The sequence below is a fragment of the Mytilus trossulus genome, chromosome 3 (assembly GCF_036588685.1).
Source record: "Mytilus trossulus isolate FHL-02 chromosome 3, PNRI_Mtr1.1.1.hap1, whole genome shotgun sequence".
Taxonomy (NCBI): domain Eukaryota; kingdom Metazoa; phylum Mollusca; class Bivalvia; order Mytilida; family Mytilidae; genus Mytilus; species Mytilus trossulus.
Window position 1 is genome coordinate 27,217,929 of NC_086375.1, and position 24,533 is coordinate 27,242,461.

Genomic DNA, 24,533 nt, shown 5'->3' on the forward strand with positions numbered 1-24,533 from the left:
TATTCTGTAAGTTGACTTAATTAATATTACTTTTACTGTTTGGTCTATTTTTGGCGATATCCTTTTGACGTGGCACTGTACTTAAACATCCCACTATTGTGGTATTATTCTTTTATAAGTTTTGTATTCTGGTATTCATATTTGGTAACGCTATGTCTATATGCCCTTTTGTGTTTTCTTTCAAACACAATGACGCGGCACCTTTTTAGAAAAATACACAAACATATAAAAATTCGACAAGGAAAGGTATTACCAGCCCAGTAGTCAGCATTTCGGTGTTGACATGAATATCAAATGTATGGTCATTTTTGTAAATTTACTGTCACAAAACTTTGAATATTTCAAAAAAATAAGGCTTTTCTTATCTCAGGAAAAGATTATCTTAGCCGTATTTGGTACATTTTTTTGGAATTTTGGGTCTTCAATTCACACCTCAATTTTTTACTTGTTTGGCTTTATAACCATTTTGATGTGAGCATCACTGATGAGTATTGTGTCGAGGAAAATTCAAAACGGAAATTCCCTAATAAAAATGGGGAAATCAAAACCTAAAACACATCAAACTAACGGATGGCCACTGTCATAATCCGGACTTTGTATAGGCATGTTCGTATGTAGAAAATGGTGAATATCAAAATGCTCATATAAAATAATGCATAGAATTATGGTATAAAGTCTTTAACAAAATTAAAACTAAAACTACTCTAGGTGACACGCAATACTCGATTGAAAATAAATGATAAGGTTACATACCGCTTCTCGTTAATATTTCTTCATTATTGTAGCAATAAGCATTGTTCATTGTTTTCATTGTTTTATATATGAAATACTTCCAAAAGTGTCCTTCCCCCAAAACGTGACCGATTCCCCTAATCGGGTCCGTAATACTCATGGTTGCCTCAAACGTGTCAGACTTTTTATTCGCCGAAACGTCTCATTTCTACCGCTAACACATGAATGTCCTGCATGACATCAATAACGTTTACGGCAATTTTATGATGTGTTGTATAAAGCCGGTTGATTATCACAAAAAATTGCAAAATTTTGACTGAAATATGCTCATTGTTCAATTGCAAGTATTTCATGCTCATTAAGACGTTTTTTTTTTTTAAATTTTCGATCAAAAAGTTTTGAATGTCCCTTTTGTATCTTTAGTCCCTCTATTAAAGAAAAATACGTTTAAACCTCAAGACGAATATAATTATGCCCGATGTTCGTACATGTAAGCGTAACACAACGTCGCAAATATTTCGTAACGTTCAAACCAAAATTTTCGACTGAAACGTTGTTTATATAAAGCAAGTGCGACATTCTTGTAAGACTCCGCAAAATCGGCGGTGCTTTTTAACTACTTATCGATAATTGATGTATTTTAGTTTTTTTTTTTAAATTAAGAAAATTAATATTCTAAAAATCATAAAATTCTACCATACAAAGAGCAGTGATAAGCAAACAATTGACGTAAATTTGACTTGAGTTCGTTTTAACGTCAAAAAATATTGGTGTGACAACCTTGCAAGCCTTTGAAAAATCGCTCATGTATTAACCATATATCATTTTTCAGGATATTTGTTTTTAAATTCGTAAAATTAAGCAAATTAACATTGATGTAGTAAACACAAATACTGAACTTTTTTCATTTTAGATAAATGTTTTTTGATTCTCAAATCTGGCATCCCATTTTGTTTCCCCGTAGGACATATTTGCCCTTGCAGTATGGAACGTATGACGTCATCATAACGTCACAAACAAATGCACAAAAGACTGAAGGAACAATTCTGTTTTATAATGGAAAAACCCGTTTTATCAAAATCTTAAATAGCTTTGACGAAAATCATAGTTAAGTGGTTACAATAAATGAAATATGTTACGCGGGACAACCTAAAAATCGCCGGGTTTTTTTGGAGTTTTTTTTTCTTTTTGTTTTTATTTTATTTTCTAAAATACGTACAATATCAATGAATATGATATCACAAAATTACATATTTTGGACTTGCATCTTGCCAACTACGCCAAATTTCTAATGAGGTACGAACATCGCGCGTAACGTCCTACAACCAAAAGTGCATACAACACGACGTTAAACTAAAAGAATGCGGCGTCAAAAGAGTTTTTTTTTAGATATTCAAAACTTTTATCATAGTATGGTTTATTTTCATGGTGCTTATCATCTGTCAATGAAAAATTTATACATCTTATGAATTCAATCCCAATGCAAATATATCTGACACTCTGCAAGTCAATCGAAAAATATTTACCCTTGAAAAATTAAAAAATTTACAAAAGGATCACAAGAGATGATCTTCATTTTGACTTATAATTCAGAAGTGTAAGCTAAGACAGAGGAGGAAGACTATTTGACGAACATACCTAATTCCTTTATCAAGTCAGTTTCCCTATCATCTGCTGCTCTAATATCTTTTTCGACTTCATCCCACTTTTCCAGAGTAAATTCAAACTGTGCAACACTTATAATGGCTTCAGATAAGCCCGTCGCGGTCTGGTGTACCTTCTTTTCTTGGTATGTTAACTCCGTACTTGTCCTGTTGATTGTGGATTCAAATGATACAATTAAAAATCCATTGTGAAATCCATTGTAACCCCTCCCCTATATCCCCCTTTAAAAAATCTGCTTCCTCAACTATAGATAGATATAGGAAGATGTGGTGAGAGTGCCACTGAGACAACTCTCCATCCAAACAACAATTTAAAAAATAGTAAATCATTATAGTTCAATGTACGGCCTTCAACACGGAGCCTTGGCTCACCAAAAACAACTAGCTATTAAGGGCACCAAAATTATATAGTATGCTTGTATTTTATAGGAATACTTAATGTATTGTATAAATGGACAATGCAGATTCTCTGTCTTCAGCTGCTCTAATATCCACCTCGACTACTTCCAACAGTACTGTTCAAGTGTATACTTAATTGAGCAACACAAACCATAGCTTCACATAAGCGACCAGCTACTGCCTGATGTTCCATCCCTTCTTGACTCCATATTTAACAAATTTAACATACATTGAAATAACTTAATACTTTATTGGGAAATATAACAACGACCTTCTCATTAACATAACGACAATGAAAATGAAGACTTGCATTAACTCGTAGGTGTTGAAGGTTAAAATAAAATTTCCCTTAAAGATGGTTATCCTTTTTTGTATCAGTAGCTTTTTAAAATGGAAAACAGAGTTACTTGGTTAAAAAGTACAGACTTACATTTACTTGTAGGTGATGGAGGCCTTTAAATAAAACTGCCGTTCAAGATGGTTTTCCTTTTTGGTCTCAGTAGCTTTTTAAAATGGATAACAGTTATACTTGGTTCAAAGTATACATTAAAAAACTAGCCACACTTCTCTTTCGATTTCGACTATTTTCAGAAAATCTGCACTGGATCAATCTTTACACCTCTAAAAATTATCCTTGTGTTTCTATCGGCGATACTTCGACGAAAGCGACGGCAGTGGCGATGTTTATGACGTCGATAAGAAAGAAATTGACGCAACGTTTTTCTCGAATTCATGTTCTGTGGTAAATGTCATCATCAATTCTGTGGTAAATGTCATCATCAATTTTTTTATGCGTTTTTTTTTTTATCGCTTCCTGCGCTGAAACTGATGAACGGAAAAATTATGAGACTTTGGCGAAATTTTACTGAAATTATTTCCTTCTGAGCCTATTATTTCCTTTTTATCATATAACTACATTTGGGGTTAACAATGTTTTACATATTCCATTTTCTCTTCAAGTTGAACTCTTTTATACCTGCATCTCTCTATTTTCAAGAAATGGTCACTTACTCGCATTTTACAAAATGATTTTCTATTTTAAAAATTATCTTTAAAAGACGTATTTGTTTATTTCATATTTTGTCTCCTCTCGATTATAGTTTAAATCCTGCATTTTATGTATGTCTAATTTATGTGTATGGGCTATATTTTCAGAAGTGTAAGCTAAGACAGAATATAGGAATTAGGTGTCTTCAGCTGCTCTGATATCCGCCTCGACCTCTTCCCACTGTTCATGTGTGAATTTGAATGTCGCAACACTAATGATGGGGAGGGATGTTATGTTTGACGGACATTCCTAACTCCTTTATCAATGCAGATTCTCTGTCTTCAGCTGCTCTAATATCCACCTTGACTACTTCCAACTGTACTGTATCACCAGCCCAGTAGTCAATACTTCGGTGTTGACATGAATATCAATAATGTGGTAATTTTTGTAAATTTTCTGTTTACAAAACTTTGAATTTTCGAAAAACTAAGGATTTTCTTTTCCCAGGTATAGATTTCCCTAGCCGTATTTGGCACAACTGTTTGGAATTTTGGATCCTCAATTCTCTTCAACTTTGTAGTTGTTTGGCTTTATGAATATTTTTATATGAGCGTCACTTACAAGTTTAATGTAGACGAAACGCACGTCTGGCGTACCAAGTTATAATCCTGGTACCTTTGATAACTATTTTACATCTGAGAACCATGAAAATGTACCGTTTGTTCTAAGCAATTTTAAGTTGTACATATATCTAACTTAATATAAATTACAAATAAAATGAAAATGATGATATATGTAATTTTATTATGAATGGACTGAGTGTGTAATGTGCCGAGTTTGCATTATGCATAGTTGACCATGAGCCGACTTTGTAATGTGCCGAGTTGTCTTGCTTCTATCCAAAGTAGCTTATACATGTATTACAAAGGAAATGGAACACATTCCCGCGCAAATGTCATGAATGATATAGACCAAAAAGAATTTGAGGTCTATCTATCATTCACATTCCGATCAATTCACCTAGTTAAATAAAATATATATTTCAACTAAATTTAAATTGTTTTTGAATTTATTTAAAAACTGATTTATTTCTCGCAGACAAGCCTTTAATAGTATTATAAATACTATCAAAGATTTACTGGGTATTACATCTATGATACTATACACCAACTCGACACTGAAGGTGAAGAAAACCTAAAACGTAAGGCCAGATTTTTTTATTATCTGTTTATCGAGATCCTCCGACTCCACATTTTCCGATTTCAGAATAAAAATAAAAGTAGTGCTTCCTTCTTTTATTTTTATTTTTTCCGCCGACTGTTACGAAATCCTCAAAAAAAATAAGGTACGAGTACGGGTCTGCGATTTTTAATTTATCTCTTGTCGCATGGTCAAACAAAATGGCGACTTCCGGGAAGGAACCCTTTTTACATTAAACTTGAAGTGCGATCACTAGAGAGAAGTTTGTGTTCACTCAAATTAGTTAAGTGTAATAGAGATGAGACAATCGGGGTCATGCATGTTGTCCAAGGAGTTACCGGAAGATGTTGGCATCAGCCGCATTATAACCAATGAGGCAGATGTGTAACCTGACATGCCGGTCAACGTTTTGGAAGAGTTTGGGTTTGGTTTTTTTTCCTTTGAAGTAGTATCGTAGTATGCAAATTAAAATAGTATCAAGGATATCAATTTTAAAAATCAATAATGCTTTTTGAATTTTGTGTATGGATGGGACCAAATCATTTGAAAAACCTTTTTTTTTTATTCACGTTCACCCCCTTTCACTTTCGCACCCTACAGTACACGTTTGCACCCTACTGTACATGTTCGCATACAATTTTTTTATTGGTTTTGTGTTTGATAATTTGTGAATAAAGTCAGATTGGCCAGTATTTTATTTCTGTGTTGAATAAATCATAAGGTCAAAAGTAAATAAACAGGTTAAATATAGAATATTAAACGCCTTTTTAAAGGAATTTTTTGGTGTATAAACTGGACCAATTTACTCACTATGAAATGTTTGTGAGTGACTTGGTCCAGTTTATACACAAATAAATTCCTTTTAAAAGCCGTTTAATACTTATAATTCTTTAAAGTTGGGGATAAGTGAAAATTAGTATTTTTAACTTCGAGTCGGTCTTTATTATTTTTGTCGCCATTAGTTACAAAAAAGTGGGTCTGTCGACGTCGTCTATCGAAAAATAAACAACTTCAAGAGGGACGACAGAAAGTCTCCTCGACCAATCATATGAACGTATTCCCTAATATGCAAATCATATATATATACATTTTGTTACACATGTATACTATAAACTGTACCAAATGTATAAGATAATGTTTTTGTTATAAATAATCATTTAAAAGCAAAGCACAAGAACATGAAGAAGCATAGATTAATATAGTTCTTACATGCATAATATTTTATATTTATATTTCCTTCTTTCAGGCCAGACACAGGTGTTTGATAGCATCTGTATATATTGTGGCGACCATGAAGTAGTTAGGAATGACAATCATGAGATAAGTAGGCTGAAGAACGACAACGCTATCGTTAGACCTATATGTGCATCGTTCATGAACTGGTCTGAAGATCATAACAAGAAATGCTAAAAAGAAATAAAAATGAACAATGATTATGAATAATAAAATCCATCTCTTGATATTTTGTTAATTTTACATTTATAATAAGAAAAAATAATCTTGTATGATTGCCAATGTCACAACTCTCCATCCAAGACTGTTTTGTTGTCTTAAGCAATTATTGTTAACGTATGACCTTCAATATAGAACTTTGGCTCTCACCATATTAAAAGTAGGCTATAAAGGGCACCAAAGTTGACCAGTGTAAAACAATTCAGACTTTGTTTATACAAACAGCTTGATTAATATATATAAAACAAATATCATATTCAGTATAAATGCTGGTGGACGTTTCGTCCCCGATGGTATCACCAGCCCAGTAGTCAACATTCCGGTGTTGACATGAATATCAATAATGTGATCATTTTAATAAATTTCCTGTTACAAAACTTTGAATTTTTCGAAAAACTAAGGATTTTCTTATCCCAGGCATAGATTACCTTAGCCGTATTTGGCACAACTTTTGGGAATTTTGGATCCTCAATGCTCTTCAACTTTGTACGTGTTTGGCTTTATAAATATTTTGATATATACATATATATAGTGTATATGCAGCCAAGTTGATATATTTGCCTGGTGCCATGGATCTATATTAGAGTAAATACATGAAAAAAAAACATAGTTTTTTATGTTCAAATTAATAGAAGGGTTCTATACTGGTCTTTTTTCATTCCATTGTACTTGTATTTTGATAAATTATTATTAAAAAAAAAGGGTCACTTAGATTGGTTTTATATTAGACCAATTTTGCATTTTAATTAATTTTTTTTCGTCCCCTCGACCCTATTTTTTTACAAATTTTCTCGTTACACAGATAATAAAACTAGAGGCTCTAAAGAGCCTGTGTCGCTCACCTTGGTCTATGTGAATATTAAACAAAGGACGCAGATGGATTCATGACAAAATTGTGTTTTGGTGATGGTAATGTGTTTGTACATCTTACTTTATAGGGCGAGGTTTGGCATGCCATAAAACCAGGTTCAACCCACCACTTTTAAAGTGCGAGGTTTGGCATGCCGTAAAACCAGGTTCAACCCACCACTTTTAAAGTGCGAGGTTTGGCTTGCCATAAAACCAGGTTCAACCCACCACTTTTATTCCCCTTTAAAAGTGTCCTGTAGTGTCGTTTATGTTTTCTCTTATTTTTGAGATAAGACGTGGCACGGTACTTGTCTATCCCAAATTCATATATTTGGTTTTGATGTTATATTTGTTTTTCTCGTGGTGTTTTGTCTGTTGCTTGGTCCGTTTCTGTGTGCTGTTGCGTTTCGGTGCTGTGTCGTTGTTCTCTTATATTTAATGCGTTTCCCTCGGTTTTAGTTTGTTACCCCGATTTTGTTTTTTGTCCATGGATTTATGAGTTTACTACTGTTGCCTTTATTTACTTTACAATTATCTTTATCTATAATGAACTAGGCCCAGTAGTTTCAGAGGAGAAGATTTTTGTAAAAGATTACTAAGATTTATGAAAAATGGTTAAAAAATGACTATAAAGAGCAATAACTCCTAAAGGGGTCAACTGACACATTTCGTTCATGTTGATTTATTTGTAGATCTTACTTTGCTGAACATTATTGCTGTTTACAATTGATCTCTATCTATAATAATATTCAAGATAGTACCAAAAACAGCAAAATGTCCTTACAATTACCAATTCAGGGGCAGCAACCCAACAACGGGTTGTCTGATTCATCTGAAAATTTCAGGGCACATAGATCTTGACCTGATAATCATTTTTACATGATGTCAGATTTGCTCTAAATGCTTTTTTTTTTTAGTTATAAGCCAAAAACTGCATTTTACCCCTATGTTCTATTTTTAGCCATGGCGGCCATCTTGGTTGGTTGGCCGGGTCATCGGACACATTTTTTAAACTAGATACCCCAATGATGATTGTGGCCAAGTTTGGTTTAATTTGGCCCAGTAGTTTCAGAGGGGAAGATTTTTGTAAAAGTTAACGACGACGGACGACGACAGACACCGGACGCAAAGTGATGGGAAAAGCTCACTTGGCTCTTCGGGCCAGGTTAGCTAAAAAGTCTGGCCTAATGGTATATGGAATCGTCCAAATGGATTGCCTAATATTGATAAAGGTGAATTATGTAGATTTAGAATTGTGTACACAGAAATCAGATTAAAAATAAAGCCCTATGACAGGCGATAACAAAAATAAACAATTGTATAAAATTATTTTTTATTTAATTTGCTTACATAACCGTGAAGATAACATTTTTAAAGATGATGTGTATCCTGTCAACCCCTGGAAAAAAAATATCTTGACAACTTCCGGACGCGGTGATCAGAAAAAATAATATTTTGTTTTAGAATATGTTAATAATTTGAATAATGTGGAATTGTATTTTCCCTGTCATACAAGTTGTCGAAATACACCTCTTCAATTACTTGAGCCTTGCCCTTGGCTCGATAGTTATCTAATGTTGCTTGCTTAAATTGTTTAAATTCTGATAAACATTTTAAAATATAGTAAACAGTTATCATAAGTACCAGGATTATAATTTAAACGCCAGACGCGCGTTTCGTCTACATAAGACTCATCAGTGACGCTCAGATCAAAAATGTAAAAAACCAAACAAATACAAAGTTGAAGAGCATTGAGGACCCAAAATTCCAAAACGTTGTGCCAAATACGGCTAAGGTAATCTACTCCTGGGGTAAGAAAATCCTTAGTTTTTCGAAACATTTTAAGTTTTGTAAACAGAAAATTTATAAGAATGACCATATAATTGTAATCTACTCCAGACTCGTCCTTCGCTCGTCCGTAAAAACAGTTAATATGATCCCAGATTTCATTGATTCAATGAAACGGTTTTCGTCGCTGTTTGGGATTAATAGTCTTTTAATAACGCCCATTTCATTCACAAGTTTATATTGACGAAAAGTTCCGGCTTCTCTAGTACAGGAATAACTTTAATCACAACAGTTATAACATGAATAGCAGGACAAATCACGAAGTTAAACATTCCGTGGACTTGTATCAAGTCTTTAAATATTGATGAATCCACCTTTACTGAGAGAAAAAAAAATAGAAAACAACACGTTTAATCGTTGATTGCGTCAGAAGCGCTTTTCTGGATTTACCTTCATCAAGAACGCTCAAAGCCAAACATTTGAAATCCAAAGATGTATAAGTACCGAAAATCGTTAAAGAGCTACATGTCAAAAATACAAAAAATAGATTTCATAATAATTTCAAAATTTATGTCACCGTATATATTTATACATTTTGTTTCATTATTAAGCATTTTATATTATTTGTGTTTTCAGTGTTATGTTTCCCATTTCTCAAGAAACTTTACTCGTGGTTTGCCGATTTGTTTTGTCGTTCTGTTAAATTCTTTATTTGATTAGGGACTTCATGTTTGAAATTTTCCTTGGAGTTTAGTACTTATATGATTTTACTTTTTACCGCAAATTTTTTGGCAATGCTTACGCTATCAAAGACATTTATCCTTCATATTATACAGACAATTACCAATTTTCTCTATCAACAATGCTTTTGATCAAAAGTTTATAGGAAATGTAAAGTCCTATGGGTACTGCCATATTGTGCCGTAGAAAGTTACGAACGACGAGCAGCCCGAATGATTTAAGTAAGTCTACGATAAGTGCAGATTCCAGTATCTACTATGTTAGTATATAGGGGTAATAGCAACAAGGTGTTTTAAAAGTGAAATCACCAAAAAAAAACACCCAGAAAATTTAAAACGGAAATCCCTAATCAAACGGCAAAATCAAAAGCTCAAACACATCAAACTGACAACCACTGTCATATACCTGTCTTGATACGTCGTAACTACAATCCCCTTCCCTTTCATGAATTTGATCTACCGAATTAGACTATTTACCGTATTTGTAATCACATAAGCAACACGACGGGTGCCGCATGTGGAGCAGAATCTGCTTACCCTTCCGGAGCACCTGAGATCACACCTAGTTTTTGGTGGGGTTCGTGTTGTTTATTCTTTAGTTTTCTATGTTGTGTCATGTGTACTATTGTTTTTCTGTTTGTCTTTTTCATTTTTAGCCATGGCGTTGTCAGTTTGTTTTAGATTTACGAGTTTGACTGTCCCTTTGGTATCTTTCGTCCCTCTTTTGATACAGGCCTTTGTTTATGTAGAAAATGGTGGATTTAACCTGGTTTTATAGCGCTAAACCTCTCACTTGTATGACAATCGTATCAAATTCGATTATATTGACAACGATGCATGCTAAAAAGAAAAATAGATAAAATTCTCAAAATAGGGGTAAAGCACTCATCATCGTGTCACGATCTCAATCAGAACAAAAAACAAACAAATATTTCACAAAGAAGCACTTAAAGCCTTAAACTAATAACATAACAAAAAATGGCTAGATGTTTAAAAATACAGAGTCTCGTTACACGGACAAAGCACACTAGCAGTTTTTTAAGATAATAAATAAAACACATCGACGGGATGCAGAAGTACCGAGCCACGTCGAATGAATATTCCCAAAGACCGACCAAACAGTAAATGAAATATTTATAAAGACAAATAAAGGAACTATAATTCACGTTATTATTTTAATACATTGTATACAACGTCAGTATAAGAGAGGGACAAAAGATACCAGAGGGACAGGCAAACTCATAATCGAAAATAAACTGACAACGTCATGGCTAAATATGAATAGGACAAACAAACAGTAGTACACACGACACATCATAAAAAACTAAAGAATAAACAACACGAACCCCACCAAAAACTAGAGAAGACCTCAGGTGCTCCGGAAGGGTAAGCAGATCCAGCTCCACATGTGGCACCCATCGTGCTGCTTATGAGATAACAAATCCGGTAAATAGACTTAATTCTGTAAGTCACATTTATGTTAAGGAGGGGGGTTGTAGTTACGACTTGAGGAACATATCCGATATCATTTGTGAAAGTTATTCCATAACGATCAAACAACTCGTTATGGCGTCCGTTAAATTTACGAAGAAATGATTTCAAATACACCATTTGAAACTCTTGATTTAATAGCTTCTTTGTGAGCAACAACCCTCTATCATGAAAATCATGTGGGAAATGCAAGCACGGGAATATCATAACAATTGGGAGATATGTATACCGTATGCAGGTGCTGCTGGAATGTTGCTACTTAGAAATGGAAAGTTTACGTTCGACATAGTCACCAAATTTTGAATTATTTAGTGAAAGAACATCATCTTTATTGTGACGGTCTGGCTTTGTGGTTATTTCTTTACTACATTCTTAGTCTGTATTTACAGTAACATTCGTTCGACTTGGAAATAAAATAACTAATTTGAAACTAATTAACCAAAGAAGATGAGCAAGTCTAAAGGAAGTCTCGACTGGCTTTCGTACTGTCTATATTTCTGACAGTTTCTTTACCATAGTACACCTACGTGTAGTCAGCCATAGTCATTCCGAAGAACGACATATATTATAGCATATATTTCATATAGCAAGAGCGCTCCTCTTGAATTGTTTTTAGAGATATTTCTCCAATCTACAGAGCCATTAGTAATTATTTATATGTTATATATTACAAATTTCAACAATAACTAAAGATATTTACAACTATTTTCACTGAACATGACAAAAAGGAGATTCTTCAGAGTGTGACCCCCCCCCCCCCCTTTTTTTTTTTGTAAATAAAAATATCATTCTAGTAAAGAGCTAAAACATAGCACAGGCGACTTACTCTCCAGTTAAAATTTACTTGTAAAACTAGCACTAGGATAATCCATATTCCCAAGTTACACGCTAAAAATACGGATAAAAATTTAAGGTTTATTCCCCTAAATCTTCATATCATTTGCAAGATCTCTGCAACTTTATTAACATACATGGCCCAATATATTGTAACTTCTAGAGAAAAGCCCCATCCTCACAACAAGATAAAACTTTAACTTTTCTTCTTTTTCTCATGTTCATAAATTTACTCAGCTATTGACCACAGTCAAACATACCTTTTTCTGTTGATACTGTTAATTACAGCACAGGTATACTGAGGAGAAGCAGCTTATTTTTATTACTAGCTTAACCAAATTCGAACTTTGCCGCTTCTGAGCTTTTATACGTCAGCGCCAGCAGTGTAGGAGAATTTATGCTTTACGATTGGTTCCAACAATATTCTCCTTACTCTAATAATCACGTGACCATTACTGTTTATGTTATTGTACCTTTCTAGACTTGTATTTATGTAACATTTAATCAAACTAATAATATATTTTATTTGTAAAGCTTTATAGTTTGTCATATTCTTAGTTTGAAGTGTATGTGGCTCGAAACCGAACTTTCTTACCGATGAGCCTTAAGCTTTTGGGTTGCCTAGTATCTTAGTCCTATAACATATGACTTCGCATTCTTATTCAATTTTTAACGTTTTTATACTGATATTTTCATTTTATATTTTTTTTGAACGGGTGGCACATTGATAGTAAAAAGAAAATAATAGAACAGCAAATAGAAATAGTGAATAATGCCCCCGAGGTCATATGTTATAGGACTATGAGTGGCCGTTCATGTCATTTGCGCGATTATATACGCGTATATAATTTTCAACGCGTATATATACGCGTATATTGTGGTTTTCAACGCGTATATTGTGGTTTTCAACGCGTATATTATCGTTTTATACGCGTATATTGTTAAAATAAACACGTTTATACTTTATTCCAATTTATTTATCATATACGCGTTAATATACGCGTTATTTGCATAAATATACGCGTTAATATACGCGTTAATATAAATATAAAAAGTTTTAAAAAGTTTTGAAATTTTAGATTTTTGGAATTTTGATCCAAGTTTTAAAATATCAAAATTTCAAATTGTGTTAAAGTTTTGAAATTTTGAAATTTTAACCAAATTATTAAAATATCAAAATTCTAAATATCGTTTATAAATTTGATAGTTAAGAAACTTGATCAAACTTTTAAAATACTAAACATAACGTGCAATTTTGATAATTTCACTTTTTGAAAGTTTGATTTTTCAAATGTTTGCTTAAAATATCAAAAATATAAAGGGGCGACAAGAGGGGTACCTGTAAACACTGATGTAAACACGGCTCTGATAAGAACTATTCTTAGTTATAAATAAATAGCATGAAATATATCAAAACATTCTTAATAACAAAATAAATAATGAAAAGAAGAAGTCGGTTTTTTTTATGAAACATATTAGACATCACATGGGATAACAGTATCCTGAAATTTTAAGGTTGTGCATCTATCAAAAAAAAAATATAATTAAACCTATTTAATCCGGAATCAACTACGTTGATTTAAATCTCTTATACATGTATAAGGTTAGTGTTTGAGATAAATAATTCAAAGCTATCTTGTGTTCCCAGTGCCCAACCTTTAGAAGTACCAGTGAAAAATGACCAACTCGCATGCAGTTAACCAAATAGCATTATTCGCCTTGATGTTCCTGATGAAGGTAGATCCAGAAAGAGCGCTTCGGTCGCATATACAACTTAAAACGTTTTCCTTCATGTTTATCGATTGCCTGATGAACATATATTGCCTTTTAAGATTTATTTCAGTTCCCAGAAATGACACGGAAGGAATACTTAATATATAGCGTCGCAATGAAAGTTGTGCTATGCGTGTTTCAGCTGGCCCCTAGACAAAAAGTGTACTGGTTCAGTGATTATAGACGTAATACTAAACTCCGAAATATAACAATGAACTAAAATCAAAATCATACAAGACTTAGAAGGACAGAGGCTCCTGGATTGGGACAGGCGCACAAATGCAGCGGGGTTTAATATGTTTCGTGAGATCACAACCCTCCCCCTATACCTCTAGCCAATAAAGAATGAAAAACACACAGTAATACGAACAGTAAAACGCACTTTAATGTGTCAGAATAGGAAACAAAAGAAACTAATCAATATGACAATGATAATAAACTAACAAAGGACTTCTATATATAAGTCTAGCAGTTACTGTCATACGCCAGCTCGATACCTCAATTAAACTACTAGTAGATATGTTTTAACTTCACTTTGGTCAAAAACCTCTTTAATTGTTTCGTTCTTATTTTTCTTGAATTTCAAATTTCAGTTTCAGCGTTCCGTAGGTGAATTCTTTACTTAAAAATCAGCGTTTTACATTGGACTGGTTTTTCGAGAGCAACATTGGTGTACGGCCAAAAATGGAAAAAAAATCATCATGCAGCTGACAGTGCGGCTTCTCTTTGCACACTCCATTATGACTGGGTGTACATGTGAACTTTTAGTTTGCTCAAAGTCGATTGTCGTACGATAACTTAAAAATACCCAAATAACAAAATTCAAATACGGGACAACAATATCCTTTAATACAAAAAAATCTATTGCTTTTGTTTACTATTATAAAACAGTGGTTGATTTAGAACCTATAATGGAGCTACGTGTGTGATAACCAGTCCAAACGTTGTCTTTAAGGGAGCAACCATTTAAATTTAAAAGTGGGTTGTTTTGTCGAAGCGCTAACTTTTTTTTAAGTTTTTCATCGCTATTAATCAACTTATCTGGTTCATATCTAACATTAAAGGCATGGAGAATTTTTCTTTTGTCCTCTGCTGGCACAGAATATTATATCATCAAATTGAGGATCATAATAATTTTAATGTACCATTAACGAAGCCCCTAGTGGTAGTATCAAGTAAAAAAATAGTGACTATCTAAATATTGGTTTCCCAGAAGATTACTATTTATCGCTGATATAAACTTTTGAAAACAATTTTCAACTTTCAAAATGCCAACACCTACAACTGGATAGATGGGTGCTTAATGTAGTACAGCGGCAAATATTACATAAACATGAATGAAAGTTGGGTGCTAAATGTAGTACAGCGGTAACTATTACATAAATATAAATGCTCGTGAAAATAATGTTTATGGTATACATTTATATATGATATGAAAGGTTTCAACTTTTACAAAACCAGAGCTATACGTTGGATTTAAAAGTTTACTTTATTTGGCCTTTTCAATTTCATTTGACTTTATTTGCCTTTTTAACTTAATTTGGTTCGAGTGTCAATGATAAGTCTTTTGTAGACGAAACGTGCGTCTGGCGCAAAAAGCGGCAAAATTTATAACCTGGTATCAATCTATGATGAGTTGTTGTAGATACCTTGTAACAATATCCAGGGCCGTAGCGTAATGGAGGCAAATGAGGCAAATGCCTCACTTTTGAAACGACGACCAAACTTTTAAAAGTGTCATTTTTTTCAATTATGTATTTTACATTATCATACTAATATCATTATGCGGCATAATGATATTAGTATGATAATGTAAAATACACATTGCGAGTTTCGAGTTTCAAATTATCTACCGGCACACTACATACAGTGTGTCCACTATGTTGCAGCGTGCAGCTTTTACCATAGCGCTGACGGTAAAACAATAAGTGTTCCGAATACAAATCAAAATAGAAAATTGAAACAAACTCGTGATGTCTTTACAAAACTGGTTGAAGACGGGTTCTTTAAAGAGAAAAAAAGATGAGAAAGGTAACTCATGAGTATAAACACCCCCAATAAGTATGCAGGCTTTCTGCTTGTTTTATTTTTTGGATGGATAATGCTATAGTTACCAATGTATACACTATCAATTCACTGAACAACAAATGCTAATCGATAAAATAATTCATTGACCAAAAATATAATAATTATTTATAATTAGTTTTAAAAAAAATCATGAAGCGCCTTTTTATGGGAGACTCAAATCTTTAATGTATTAATTTAAGGCAATTCATTATATTTATTTATCAGTAATAAAAGTGTGAAATATATTTTTAGTATTGTTTGAAAATATTTTTTTCGTGTTTCTTTTTTTGATTATGATCAGCATTGTCTGGTTGTATGCTAATGTGTTCCATTGCTTCTTGAGCGGTAAGGTCGTGGGTTCGAATCCAGGTTGTTCATAGTTAAAACCAATGACTTGAAAGTTGGTAGAATAAATGTGTCCAGTTAGGTTGACATGTCTTCCAGCGGATTATGATTATGTATTAAAAATAGATATATCCTAATTGATGCTTATAATATGTTCTCGTCTTTTATAAGCTTATAACTTGCTGCTGGACAGGAGATGAAAAAGGCATTCATCATCATTATCATCATGCTAGCATTAGGTTTATTTGTTCAATTTCTTTGTAGATGACCATTCTGATACAGAAAAATTAACTCCAGATATATCCTCTCCCATTCAAAATGAACCAGATCCAGAAATAAGGGAAACACCAGAGCCGAGTACTAGTAAAAAGTCCACTCTAATGTCAGTTAGTAGTCAAAAGGGGCTTGACCCAGCTATATTTCTTATTGAAAACCAACATAGTACAGATGAACAGAAATTGGCGATGCTAAAAGATGCTGACGAAATATCTAATGTTTATCCTAAAAAAGGGGGGAGACGATATTTGCCATCTTGGGAATCCCAGTTTCCATGGTTAAGATATTCCTGTACGGAAGATGCTGCATATTGCAAGTATTGTGTTGTTTTTCGGGATGAAGGTGGACTTTTTAGCAGTAAAGGTTTCACGGACTGGAAAAATGCAGTGGGTAATAAAAGATCAACTTTAAAATCACATGATGACTCCGTTGACCATAGAAATGCAGTTGAGAAGGCTGAAAATTTTATCTCTGTATGCGAAGGCAAGAAACCTAGTATATGTTCATCATTAAGCAAAGCATATGAAGACAAGGTCAAGAAAAATCATGATATACTTCTTTCCATAATTGATGTGATAATCGTGTTAGGGCAGAGGAACATTGCATTAAGGGGAAATTGGGATAAAATATCTCACCAGGAAGACGGAAACTTTCAATTTTTTATCAATTGGAAATCTAACTTTGATACGGTATTAAAAGATCATCTCGAAACAGCACACAAATCTATGACATACCTATCACCACAGATTCAGAACGAATTGATACAATGCTGTGAACTTGAAATAAGAGAACGAATTGTGCAAAAATGTAAAGCATCTGGTTTTTATTCCATAATGGCCGATGAAACTACGGATGTTTCCGTGACAGAGCAACTATCGCTGTGTATCAGATATGTTGATAATGACACGTATGAGGTTAGAGAGGATTTTTTAGGATTTGTTGAACCTAAGGAAGTTGACGCTGAACATATTGCTAATGCAATTGTTAGTAACCTAGACAAATGGGGACTACCATTGCAGAAACTGCGTGGACAAGGGTACGATGGAGCCTCTGTCATGAGTGGACATGTATCAGGTGTACAACAGCGCATACGTGAACAATGTCCAGATGCACCCTTCGTGCACTGCAAGTCGCACAACCTTAACCTTGTGGTGTCACCGTGACGCAGAGTTGCAAGGATGTGCGCCAGATACGAAATTTGATGTCATCAGTCGGCCAAATGACATGGTTCTTGTGTGCATCCCACAAGCGTAAAACCATCCTAAACTCATTTACAGGTAATACAAAATTAGTAGATGATATGCTTGAAGGTTTACAAAATGAAGAAGAAGATGTCGACATAAAACTTTTGAAAAAGGGAACAGATGTTTCGGTGAAGCGTTTATGCGAAACAAGGTGGACAGCAAGAGTAGACACGGTTTCGTCACTTCTTGCAAACTACAAATCTGTTCATGCTGCTCTGACTAAAATTGAAAATGTAAGCACAAGTGATGCTAGGACAAATGCAAGTGGTTATCGGCGCTACCTGGAAGACCCCGAATGCATTGTTGCCGTGTTAGTTGCCCAATTTGTTTTGAGCATTCTTAAGCCACTAACATTGTTCCTTCAAAAGACTGACTGCAACATGGTGGATGCTTTTGAGGAATCAAAAATTCTTCTGGAATTATTGCAGGAAAAGAGAACAGAGGAAATTTTTTCAGAACTTTTCAGGCGAGGTACTGTCATAGCAGATGCTATTGAAATAGACTTAATGCCACGTAGGCGAGTTGGTCGTCAGGTTCATAGGGAGAACGCAGCAACTGCCTCTACTGCAGAGCAGCATTGGCGAATTAATTTATTTTTCCCATTTTTGGATCACGTTATTAGTGAAATGCAACGCCGGTTTCCTGATGAGGTAAAAAATCAAATGTTAGGATATTACCTTATTCCAAAAAATGTAGGCAAGTTAACACCGGAATTAATTGAACACCTTTTCCAAGCATTTCCGGACGTAACAAACATGGAAGAGTTAACGTGTGAACTTGAAAGGTGGGTAAGAAAGACAGTAGGTATGCTAGACGAAGGAAGCCTCACGACAGCAATTAAGCTGGCTAACAAAGACTTGTACCCAAATGTTTTCACAATATTGCAAGTACTTTTAACTATGCCTGTCACATCAGTCTGTTGTGAGAGATCGTTTTCCAGTTTAAGGCGTTTGAAAACATGGGAACGGGCTACAATGGGTGGTGACAGGCTTTGTGGGCTTGCCATGCTCCATGTGCATAGGAATGATGCAGTGGACAAAGAACGTGTATTGAAGCTATTCGATAGCACAGGACATAGGAGAATCGGGAAGTTTTGGTTGACCAACAGAGATTAACTATGATATACAGTGAAACTTGTTTTGTTACTTACTAGGCTAGCTATTAAAAAAAACGCATTTCTGTTAATTTGTTTCTTTTGTTTCTTATTATAAATACATTGACTTCTCCCATAGTTATGCTGAAATAAGCTTTTCCCGTTTCAGACACCCGAACCCCCCCAAAAAAAATTTTCGCCTCGCTTCGCTCGGCTCAAAAATTTTTCGCCTCGCTCCGCTCGGCGATTTGCCTCACTTCGTTCGGCCTTGCGCTACGGCCTTGATATCTTGGCTCCAATTTTGTGATATTGGATCTTAGTACCGTCTTAATTTCAGCGTAAATAAGATTATATTAAAAACCTCCCACGTTGTGGACTAGCACAACCTTAATTAGGACACCGTGCATTCAGTATCATGAAGCGCTTTTCTTGACCAACCTTCTTACGGAACGCTTAAAGTCATAAGAAACCTCAAATCAAAAAAAAATAATGCATATGTTTTTTATAACTCAATGGATAGTTTTCATTGTAAAAGTTTTGTACATATACTTTTTTCTGAAGAAAATTCTTTAATTTATTCATATTTAGAAGAAGTTTACTTTATTTGAATAGCTTCCTTCCAGCAAGCAATTCCCCCCGACATATTTTCCGTATGCAAGGTGACCTCAATGTGACCCATCTCGTAAAAATCCGGTGACCACAATACGCATGGATGTCCTTAAAATAAACTATAATCTGAATTTACATGTTAAACACGTGCTCAATTTCCATGCTTTTTTGTTTATTTTTCGTCAATTGTTGACAAACAGGTGACAATCGTTAAACTTCGGCTTCAAAACACGAACTTTAATTACCTGCCATATTTTCACAACAACACTGACCGATTGAAAAAAAAATTGACAATCATACGAAATTTACACGAAAAAAAATATAAATTCGAGCACAGAAGACTAAGTTTATGATGTTTGTATGCATTGGTTCAAGAATTGGAAGAACGTTATTTTTCACCGGTCACTCGTTTCTTATGACTTTAAAGCTGAATATTTAGGGCAAACAACTTACAAAGAATAGATAGAAACGTTTAAGATGATCGTTCATTCTGTACATCAAATGACATATTCTTTAGCCACCATGATTGCAGAAAGTAAGAAGTCGTAAAGCAAAACAGAAAAAAAAATGAAATCAAAAGAAGTAATACATCGTGTATTGGGCTTTTTTATTGCTTAAGAGTTTAGTAGAAAATGTATATATACATGCTCAACATAACCATACTATATGAACTACTGCGAGTTGTTCAGTTTTTACTGTTACTCCTGTTTCTCCAAAAATATGGGTGCTAGAAAAACCAGCAGGTAAAATGGTCAATATCAGAGCCGTACGTCTGGTATCTTCTTTGAAGAAATATTAATTTTGTCATTATTTTTTCACCGCTTACAACTGTCCGTTTTATTTCATACATAAACTTTTAAGTATCAGTATGTTTTTAATTCATATTGTTTCTTATCGTTCCGCTTTTATTTCCTTTCGCTTTTTACAGGTATCCCTCTTATTGCCCCTTTTCTATTTCGATATTTTAAGCAAACATTTGAAAAATCAAACTTTCAAAAAGTGAAATAATTAAAATTGCGCGTTAGATTTAGTATTTTAGAAGTTTGATCAAATTTCTAAACTATCAAATTTATAAACGATATTAAGAATTTTGATATTTTAATAATTTGGTTAAAATTTCAAAATTTCAAAACTTTAACACAATTTGAAATTTTGATATTTTAAAACTTGGATCAAAATTCCAAAAATCTAAAATTTCAAAACTTTTTAAAACTTTGATTTGATAAGTGTTACACGGACCGTTATACAATTGTCACATGCAAACCAGTTTAAGAACGCAGCTTTCATTGGTTAAAACAATAAGACAAACGAATGTTTATTAACGCGTATATAATGATTTCATACGCGTATATTAACACAAATAACGCGTATACTAACGCGTATATGATAAATAAATTGGAATAAAGTATAAACGTGTTTATTTTAACAATATACGCGTATAAAACGATAATATACGCGTTGAAAACCACAATATACGCGTTGAAACCCACAATATACGCGTTGAAAACCACAATATACGCGTATATATACGCGTTGAAAATTATATACGCGTATATAATCGCGCAAATGACACGAACGGCCACTCATATAGGACTACCTAGTATCTACATCAAGGAGAAGTAGTATTAGAAGCGACAACTTGACTTCCTTTACAAAACATGTGAAACCAAAATTGATCATGAAGACCTCAATATCTGCTGTTCTAAACCAAATACGGTATTACAAACAACAACGACCATTTCCTAATCATTGATACGATATAAAGTAAGCATATAAACACTCCAAACAACATGTCATTATATATTCTATTATAAATCCACCCAGTAACCCGTTTCGTTCAGATGACATATTCCCCCAATCAACGAACATATTTATCACACATATCGAACATTACAATATAGCGAAAAATAGAGTAAAAGTATGATGCTAACTTCTTATCTTTCTTCCTAAGAAGATCCAGTACTTGATACATTGTAGTCCCTATCTGTTTCCTTCTATACTACTTGTATTGTTAAGATTTGGGCGTATCACTTCTAACATGAAGTTTTGAGTTAGTAAGCCAGTAAATCCAACACTATCACTCTCCAACCATCACATGCTAAGTTGTTTTTTCAGGGTTTTTTTTTTCATTTTCTTTGGAGGGAAACAATCTTTTTATCGGAAAAGTTATTTCCTTTTTACTATTGCTACATTTTTTATACTTGATATCATTATCACTTGAGGTGGGATATTCGTAATGCAGCGACCCTCTAACGGCAAATGTAAAAATGTACTTTTAGAAAAATTCCACTTATTTTGAACAAGAGTCGAATATGACCAAAAATTTCTTAAAGTTTTGCCAAATAAAGCTAAGGTTATCTATCCCTGATGTATTATTCGTGTGTTTCTTTGTCAATTATGTTCTCATACTTATTTATATTGTAGTCCTGGGAACATTTTGTACATCAACATTTATTAAAAATGTAGATGGAAAAAATGTACTCTTCCACCAAATTGTCTCTTGTTCCAAATAAGAGGAATCTTGCCAAAAAGTACACTACTAGTATTACATTGAAAATGTTGATGTTCAAAAACGTAACCGATTCACGTCATATGTAAATAAAGGCAACAGTAGTATACCGCTGTTCAAAACTCATACATCCATGGACAAAAAACAAAATCGGGGTAACAAACTAAAACTGAGGGAAACGCATTAAATATAAGAGGAGAACAACGACAACATTTAAATGCAACACACACAGAAACGGACTAAGCAGTAGACAAAAAGCTATGAGAATAACAAGTATAACATCAAAACCAAATTTGGAATAAATAAGTACCGTCTTATAGTAATGTAAATTCACAATCTAAAATAAGAGAAAAGAAACGAACTATAATATAAGAACTTGGTACAGGACATTTTTAACATTTTTTTAGATTACCTTAGCCGTATTTGGCACAACTTTTTGAAATTTTGAGTCGTCAATGCTCTTCAACTTTGTATTTGTTTGGCTTTTTAATTAATTTGATCTGAGCGTCACTGATGAGTCTTATGTAGACGAAACGCGCGTCTGGCGTATAAAATTATAATCCTGGTACTTTTGATAACTATTAAAGGGGAAAATGTTGGGTTGAACCTAGTTTTGTGGCATGCCAAACCTCCCTCTTTCATGGCCATGTGAAATATAACATTAAAATGACAACACAGCATTACAGGACTACAATATAAATAAGTAGAACATAATTGACAAAGAAACACGAATAATAGCTAATAAAAGGCAACAAGTTACAAGCAATGTAACAAAGAAACAACACACACGGCTTACTCCGCTTCATTTTTAGACTTGTACGTCGATTTTGACATATTTTTTGATTTGGCAAAACTTTTAGAAATTTTTGGTCCCCAATGTTCTTCAATTTCGTACTTTATTTGGTCTTTTGTAACATTTTTGATTCGAGCGTCACTGATGAGTCTTTTGTTGACAAAACGTGCGTCTGACGTAAATATTAAATTGTATTCCTGGTATCTATGATGCGTTTATAGTCATCTCAGTTCCAGAATCTATGACAAACGAGACGATTTTGATTTTGAATTTTTTATAAACACAATGACGCGGCACTTATTTTAGAAAAATACACAAACATATAAAAATGCGGCAAGAAGGAAAGGTATCACCAGTCCAGTAGTCAGCACTTCGGTGTTGACATGAATATCAAATGTATGGTCATATTTATATTTTTCCTGTCACTAAACTTTGAATTTTTCAAAAAATTAAGGATTTTTTTCTTTCCTCGGGAATAGATAATATTAGCCGTATTTGGCACAAGGTTTTGGAATTGTAGGTCCTCAATGCTCTTCAATTTTTTACTTGTTTGGCTTTATAAATATTTTTATCTGAGCGTCACTGGATAGTGTTTTGTAGAAAAGATGCGCGTCTGGCGTATTAAATTATAATCCTGGTACCTTTGATAACTATATACTTATAATTTAAAGCAATGAATGATGTTGTTAAATGTAATTTCTGTCATATTGTGCTTCTTTGTTAAATATTTGTTTGTTTTATAGTGATTAAGATACGTTTTGAACTTGTACATTCTGTTATTGTTTATAATATTCACGTATTAGTGTCTTTCATTTTTGCTAATGTGCAATATTTAAGTGCCTTTGGGGTTACTTCGTTACATATAGCGTGGCTCTATGCTTTAACATCCCGTATTTGTGCTATGGTGAAACATGTTTGAATGCTTGTCGTTCTTTTTTGTAATGTGCTTTAACTGTAGGCTTGTTTGTGTTTCCTTGGTACATATATGACGTGGCTCTGTACTTTTACATCCCGTCATTAAGTTTTGCACATGCTTCTTTGATACATATATGTTTTGGTAATTTTTGTGATTAAGATTATATCACAATGATGACTGCTGTAACCCTATTTTTGACATTTTTTACTTAATGTGCCTGTTTGTAGTTGTTTACACATCGTTGTCAATATAATGGAACTTGATGCAACTGTCATACAAGTGAGATTTCGCTAGCTATAAATCCAGGTTTAATCCACCATAATCTACTTAAGAAATGTTTGTACCAAGTGAGGAAAATGACATTCGTTTGATGTGTTTTGCGTTTTTTTAAGTTAATCGGAGTTCAGTATTTTTGTGATTTAACATTTGAAATTCTGGTGGCATTAGAGATGGCAAACCAACAGCGTAAAACACATCTCAAAATAGTCGTACAAAGTGATGCTTCCCGGACACGTTAACTAGCACTTCATCTCGGTAGACCATCTTTGCAAATGAAAATATGTGGTATGATTACCATGTCCACCACAGTACAAATAGTGTGATAGTGTTACAAAAGGTCAAACTATGGGCTTTAATAATGAGCAAAACACGTATTGTGGAGTCAGCACGACAAAATCTAAAATAATTTAAACGAACACAAACGACCTGATTGATAACAAAAACAACAAACAGTAAAAGTCTTAATTTTAGAATCTATTATGTATTGTTCAC

At 33.6% G+C, this 24,533-nt stretch overlaps 2 protein-coding genes and 1 long non-coding RNA gene across 3 annotated transcripts; all 3 read left to right on the forward strand.

Moving 5' to 3' along the window:
- The first annotated feature begins 5,213 nt into the window (after window positions 1-5,213).
- Window positions 5,214-6,445, forward strand: LOC134709328 (uncharacterized). The gene is made up of 2 exons (XR_010105948.1): window positions 5,214-5,406; window positions 6,230-6,445. It is a non-coding gene; the product is annotated as an uncharacterized LOC134709328 (long non-coding RNA).
- Window positions 6,446-15,883: 9,438 nt separating this feature from the next.
- LOC134710593 (zinc finger MYM-type protein 1-like) lies at window positions 15,884-17,761 on the forward strand. The gene is made up of 2 exons (XM_063570967.1): window positions 15,884-15,941; window positions 16,587-17,761. Exons 1-2 carry the CDS (start codon window positions 15,884-15,886, stop codon window positions 17,759-17,761), a joined length of 1,233 nt encoding a protein of 410 aa, XP_063427037.1.
- Window positions 17,762-17,817: 56 nt separating this feature from the next.
- Window positions 17,818-18,957, forward strand: LOC134710594 (uncharacterized). The gene has a single exon (XM_063570968.1). The coding sequence runs from the start codon at window positions 17,818-17,820 to the stop codon at window positions 18,955-18,957; it is 1,140 nt and encodes a 379-aa protein (XP_063427038.1).
- The last annotated feature ends 5,576 nt before the right edge of the window (window positions 18,958-24,533 follow it).

What these genes read in the sequence shown, in the direction of transcription:
- LOC134710593 (XM_063570967.1), top strand. Translation starts at nt 15,884, where the DNA reads ATGTCTTTACAAAACTGGTTGAAGACGGGTTCTTTAAAGAGAAAAAAA. An exon ending in GAGAAAAAAAGATGAGAAAG is followed by an intron (nt 15,942 to 16,586) that starts GTAACTCATGAG and finishes ATTTCTTTGTAG; the next exon opens with ATGACCATTCTGATACAGAA.
- LOC134710594 (XM_063570968.1), top strand. Translation starts at nt 17,818, where the DNA reads ATGACATGGTTCTTGTGTGCATCCCACAAGCGTAAAACCATCCTAAAC.